This window comes from Pundamilia nyererei, unplaced genomic scaffold (genome assembly GCF_000239375.1).
Source record: "Pundamilia nyererei isolate P.nyererei 1_Seehausen unplaced genomic scaffold, PunNye1.0 scaffold00034, whole genome shotgun sequence".
Classification (NCBI taxonomy): Eukaryota; Metazoa; Chordata; class Actinopteri; order Cichliformes; family Cichlidae; genus Pundamilia; species Pundamilia nyererei.
The window spans coordinates 778,097-784,855 of NW_005187435.1; the positions used below are offsets into that span (position 1 = coordinate 778,097).

The window sequence follows — 6,759 nt, forward strand, 5'->3', positions numbered from 1 at the left end:
CTTGCACTCTCTTTATCTCCTCCACCTGCTCCCCTGGGAGCTAACTATTATACTCCCGGTGGTAATGACAGAATGTCGCTGCCTCACATGCCTTATTGTCTCAAGCAGCTCTCTGTTTGGCTCAGACTGTGGGAAACCTCAACAAGACCAAGACTCACACATTCATATGGAGATGATGGAGTATAAATAGGAGGGATGAAATCAGAAGGGATCAGATTCTCTCTACAGAGACCTCTACAGCATAGCGATCCAGCCATGACCAGTTCTCGGGATCTGACTCTGAACCACAAGGTAAACTGAAGGTTTCGTTCATGTAAACTGTCAAATTGTAGAAAATATATTTTGTTGCTAACAAAAACAAAACTCCTGAACAAGTTTATTAATGACTTTGTTCTTTTTTCTGCAGTTCAGAAAGCCTCTGGTGGAGAAGTTACGCAGAGAGCGAATCAACACCTGCATTGAGCAGCTCAAGTCTCTCCTGGGTCCAGAGTTCCTCAAACAGCAGCCAGACTCCAACCTGGAGAAGGCAGACATCCTGGAGATGACCGTTTGCTTTCTGACACAGCTACAGCAGCAGAGAAACCTGCTAACGCACTCCAACAAGCTGCAGACTGCCTCTGATGACAAGCTGAAAGAGGCTGACTTCTCTATTCTGAGCTCGAAAGACCAGACCAGCATCACCCAATGCTCTCTGGAGAGAAAAGACAACAGCGACCTCTGGAGGCCGTGGTAGACCACTCACACTGGACTCCATACCAGACAAGCTAAACAGACCATATCGGTCAGACATGACTGGACTGAATTGTTTAAAATTCTGTGGACTTTTTCTTCTGTATGTACAGAAGGTTTTACTTTGTGTGTTCTTGTGAATGTGCAAGATGACGTTTCCTAAGGAAATGACATTGACAGTATCCTGCATGTTAGGAAAGAAAAACATCATAAGATGCATATTGCATGAATGAAAACTGATTGAATCTGCAATCATTATTATATCTGAGAGGTACTTCTTGTACTGATTATGTTATAGTAATACTTTTTACCATTATTGATTTTTTAATCTAAAATTAAAATGTCCTCTTTCTGACCAGAAAGTAATAATGAACTTTACCTGAACTGGACTCACTAGAACCCATTGTGGGTTGAGTTGTGTAATTGGGTTATTTATAGCTTTTTATCATCAGTGAGAGTTTTTATTTGTATCCTTTGTGGATAAAACTTTTTTTTTCATCAAGTTTACTTTAATGTAAGTGATTAATGAAAAGGGATCTGTTTTAAGATCAAATTAAATGTTTTGCAGAAAAGTCATTCTCAGATTTGAAGAGACAATGCAGTTTATTTTAATGGTTTTACCTGACCTGTTTTAAGGTCAATTTTTGTAAATTTTTGCTTTGTTTGAGGAAAACAGGGAATTAAAAAAATACTGCAAATCCATTGTCTTTCATAAAGACAGCTTTCCCTCTACTCTTTATGAGTACAGCGTCTCTTGTAGAAACTATGAGTTGTTGTTGTGATGGATCATCACCTCCTGTTTGAGCTTTCGTTCATGCTAAATAAACAAACACTGTACGATGAAAACACTGTGCTCTAATATTATTTTATGGACCTATCTGCTGAAAGATATGCATTCTTCATTTTCCTTCATTTTAAGTCTCCACTTTTTATAAATACCTAGAAAGTCCAGCACTCATTATAATTGTTTCTCAAAAAGACATGTTCACAGGAAAATAAAGCACTAAAATCTGTGATGAAGAGTGTTATTTAATCTAGTTTAGGTGTTGGTCATATTGGACCGAATAACAACTGGGGAACTGTGGGAAACCAAAATAAAATCACTTACAGAGCCCCAGTGAAACAATAGATCCAGAACGATCAGATTATAAATGGGAGCGTGGCTCAAAGTGAAACTTGTTTCTTATAAATTGTGTTTTTTGGCTCTTCCTCTGTTTAAAAAAAGCAGTGTCAACAGTACTTTTAAAACATTATAATTTAATATTGTTAAACAAAACAACCATTTCAAGCATTAGCTTCTGGAGAACTTTTTTTAGGTGGACCAGAGTTGAAAAAAACATTTATTAAACTCGATTTGATCCCCATGATAGAACAGAGAAAACCCAACTCAGGAGTGGTCAAAACATTTATAGTTCTTTATTCAATCATCTTCTGGAAGAGAGAGCCACGCACAGCCCAAAGCCAGTTGCAGAATCTCCAACATTAGAAGCTAAAAATGTGTCTCATATAGGTGTTATTTTGGTACTTTACACGTCACACATCGTTTCGATACAAACAACTCCTTATATGTTACTAGTTCCTCTTTTTCTGTCTGGTTTCCTGTATTTATTTATATGCTTGTACAGCTCTACACTAACTTCCTGTTTTTCAGTCTGGCTGAGCACTTGGTTTAGGAGTCAAAAGTGGCCTTGCTTTACAAGCCTTTATTATTAAAATACATAAAACAATATAATCAGAACATAAGCACTAAGAACACATATTGATCTTGTAACACATGGTCTGAAAGTATTTGTAAAGATGGTGATCAATGCTGTTTTATATGATTCACTACAAAGTCAAGTGCCACCATAAACCTCACTACCCCAAATGTGTTAGCTGCCGGTTTGTGAGTCCTGATGAAGTTCTTTGAGATTAGTTTTTCTGGGGCTATAGCAACTCATCTAGTCAATGATAATGTTTGTCAACGGATATTTTCACAGCGACACACTGAAAATTAAGGATTTAGCTCTAGCTGTGTATAGTCTAATTCACAGAATGAAAAGCTCATTTCAACTCAAGCCTTCAGGAGTAGACAGAAACCTACCACACAGGACTCAGGCGCAAAGACGTTATTAAAAACAGAAATACCTCAGTATAAAAACCACCAGGCCAAAGATTAGTGAAAGTATTCTTGTAGTATTGGTGACTTACTTAAGAAACCCTGTACTTTGGGGAAAAAGATACAAACTCCATGGTGTTAGAAACACAGTCCTAGCTTGTTAGCTAGCTAGCTACACAACTGAATTCATTAGTGACATTCTTACAACTGCATACAGTCAAATGTTGCAAAGCTTACTTCTGCAGCACAGCAAGGAAGAGCTTGTGGTAAAACAAAACGCTTTAGTCAACATAAACGTAAAAACTTGAGGGGACTGTTCTGAAACTTCTCCGAATAATTACCTCTTGTGAATTATGAATAGTTTGATATTAAATCTGCTCTCTTCTACTGGTTGTGCAAATAAACAGAATAAAGTTAAGGTTAATGACAACCAGACTTGTTCTGGAAATTACCCATTATGCCTTGTGGGCTTTTTGAAATTATGCAGAAACACATTATTGTTAGATTCAGCACTGAAAACAAACCTTTGAGTTATATGACAGAGGCTCACAAGGCTCTCCTCCTTTACAATCTCTGATATTTTCCTGGTTGAATTCAAAAATAGTTTTCTTGATAACGACTTCCATCAAAGACGATCAAATAATATAGTCTAATTGTTACACTTTTAGATTTTATTTGTTAGCTGAATGTCTGTATGTTCATGCTGTGTAATAAAGTGTTGTGACCCAGATTTAGAGCGCAAACACAGAGACTTGTCATACTATATTTTCCTGTATAAAGAGCACATATACAGCTGTTTAATAGAAGGGATACTGTCCTGGGTCAGATACATATTTTAAGAGGTTTGTCACACTTTGGCCCAAAGAAAAACAATCCTCAAACTAATTTGGAAATGGGCACATGCCAATTTTCTGTTAAAGGAGGAAGTGTGGGAAAAATCCAGAATATCTAGTTATCTTTCCACCAGCAGTTTGCTGTTTCTCCAGAGGGAAATGGCACACTTGAGGAAACTGCTTGCTCACAGGAAACCTTCTACCCTCCCATCCATTTGGTGGCTTGTAATTATCAGTCATATTTATGCCTTAAAGTAGAAAATGTAGTGGCGGAAAACTGAAAGTAGGACCTGCAAAACATTTTTACTTTGCTTTTAGTTTTCAAACTAATTTTAAAAATTTCAAGCTGTCAGAGCCATCCAATGGGATCTTTTCCCTCCAGATGGCTGATGATGTAATGCTGTCTTTCTTCAACAACACACAGGCAGCATCTGTCACTGAAATCCCTTTGTGGTTCATTGAACACAACACAGAGAGTCCGTGTGGGAAACTTAGATCAACTTGCTACTCACACTGGATATATGGCATGTGTGAAAAGACACAAAGGACACCAGTAAGTTTATTGCACTGAGTAGTTTAAACTAAAACAATGGGAACAACACTCAGCTTACTAATGGTGCAGTTGCAAAAAATATGTTTAGTAATACTATAAACCAGCCCAGGTCTAAGCACTTTGGCCTTCCTTTAATATTCATTACATAAATGTGCACGATAGACGTTCTATACACTTGGAAGCCTATGTGAACTTATAATGATGGAGCCAAGTCTAATTATCTTTTCTTTCTCTGTTCAAGCATGAGTTTTAAAAAGAGTTTATGGGAGTGTGCCATTTTTCTGTACTTACAGGGTAAGAAGAGGAAATATTGTTTGTTTTTCAAAAAGATTAGAGAAAGAAATTTTGCACTTAAAATTACTAATTCTGTACTAAACATTTTACAGCATAATCTGAGTTACCTTGCCTGCAAAACACACAGAATTTAGGCACTATTTAAATTGGCTTGAAATATAATTACTTCTTCTTTCCTCTAAAACAAAATTACTTATGCACCACCTAAAATTACTTCTACATATTTCAAATTACATACAGACTACTTAAATTTACTTAAAGCATAATTAATTCCTTATTTCCTGTAAAAACGTGGCGCGTTACCCCCTTATTCTAGTGTACGTCCTCTACCTATTTGCAGGTAAATATAATTACTTTGTAATTTGACATAAAATATGCTAAAATCTCACTTAATTACAAGTACACCCTTAGTTGTGGGACATGTTAAAAAGTGCCACCAACTCATACATTAAAAGTTTGTCATTCCCCACTCATGCAATGGGATCATGAGTGTTAGCTTAGTCAAAGTTATTGATCCGAGCATCAGGCAGCAGATCTGCTCACTGTAAGGTCACCACTTTCCCTGATTCACATAATAAGTACCTCTCCATCTCCCTCCAGGTCTCCTCCTCTGGGACTTAATATCACCCAGGCACACAGGACTAAGATGCTGGCTCCACATGCTTTATTGTGTCAGAGAGCCCGCTGATTGGTTCAGACTGTGGGAAATCTCAGCCAGACTTAAACCCACACATTCATATGGAGATGGTGAAGTATAAATAAGAGGGATGAAGCCAGCAGAGATCAGAACACAGATCTCCACAGAGATCATTGCAGGACATAAAACCAGGAATGGCGCCTAGAATCACTGCAGCAATGACCAATCCCCAGGAACATCAGACTCTGGCTCACAAGGTAAACTGAGGATTTTATTTGAACCAGTTTTGATATTGATTATAGGCACTTGCATTTTTTAAATTTTAACAAGTTTATTAACAACTTTGTTCTTCATTCTGCAGCTCAGAAAACCTCAGATGATTACGCATAGAGCAAATCAATAGCTGCAACGAGTCCAAGTCTCTCCTTGGTCCAGAGTTCCTCAAACAGCAATGTGAGAAGGCAAACATCCTGGAAATGAGAGTTTGTTTCCTGATGCAGCTATAGCAGCAGAGAGACCTACTGACTGGCTTCAAGAAGATGCAGTTTTCCTCTGAGAAGAACTCTCAAGAGGTTGAGTTCCCTCATCTGAACTCCACAGTCCAGACAAGTGTCCAGTCAACAGCGCCCTCTGGGGGTGTGGTAGACACCTACAGACTGGAGTTAATAGATGAGCTAAAAAGGCCACATTGATCAAACATGATAGGACTGAATTCTTTGAAATTCAATGAACTTCTTCTTCTGTATGCTCAGAAGGCTTTACTTTGTGTGTTCTTGTGTGTGTGCAAGATGACATTTCCAGGGGAAATGACAGCAACAGTACCTTTCGTGTTAAGGAAGAAAACATCTTGTCATGTATGTAACATGAATGAAATCTGAAATATTCTTTATCCTTACTGTACATGTTATAGTAGCTTTCATTACCTTTTGGTTATGATATTTGTGACTTAAGTGTCCTCTTTAAGGACAGATTGTAACAAAAATGTAATAATGATTCAAAGCTGATCTGTTATAGGATCCACATGTTTACGAGGTTTTTTTTCTAAAAGGTTTTCTTACTGTCACAATTTTCTTGATCCTTATTGTGGGTTAAAAATGTGATTGTGATATTTGCACCTCTTGATCAATATTGACCTGTAAGGTCAGTTTTTGTTTAGTGAGTTTTTAATTAATATTTTTTGTGTTATTTCAAATTAATTTGTCAAAGACACTGAGTACTGTAACTGCTGTAAACGTTGTCTTTCATAAAGACAGCTCTTTCTGATTACAGCTTTTCTTGTCGAAATCCACAAGTTGCTGTTGTGATGTATCATCACTTCCTGTTGGAGCTTTTATCATTGTTGAATAAACGGACTGCCTGCTGAAAACAATGTCTACTCATTATTTTATGTCATCACTAACATCTTTATAAAGATCAAAGACAAATGTTCTTCTATTTCTTAACTGTTAAGTTGACTGTAAATGCCTGTAAAATGTTGCTGTTGTAGCCAAACATACATGTTTAGTGCAAAACAAAGCACTTTTATGTGATTATTAGGAGTGTTATTAATATAATTTTACTCTGTTTGATTATAGTAAGTCATGTCATCAAACCAAATAAAATTCAAACACATGTT

At 37.0% G+C, this 6,759-nt stretch overlaps 1 protein-coding gene across 1 annotated transcript; it reads left to right on the forward strand.

The window, feature by feature from the left end:
• Positions 1–195: 195 nt before the first annotated feature.
• Positions 196–1,134, forward strand: LOC102198515 (transcription factor HES-5-like). The gene is made up of 2 exons (XM_005729853.1): positions 196–291; positions 407–1,134. Exons 1-2 carry the CDS (start codon positions 196–198, stop codon positions 731–733), a joined length of 423 nt encoding a protein of 140 aa, XP_005729910.1. The 3' UTR covers positions 734–1,134.
• The last annotated feature ends 5,625 nt before the right edge of the window (positions 1,135–6,759 follow it).

Excerpts from the sequence above, each read along its gene's own strand:
- LOC102198515 (XM_005729853.1), top strand. The coding sequence starts at position 196 with ATGAAATCAGAAGGGATCAGATTCTCTCTACAGAGACCTCTACAGCAT. Across the intron at positions 292-406 it reads ATCTGACTCTGAACCACAAG|TTCAGAAAGCCTCTGGTGGA; the intron begins GTAAACTGAAGG and ends TTTTTTCTGCAG.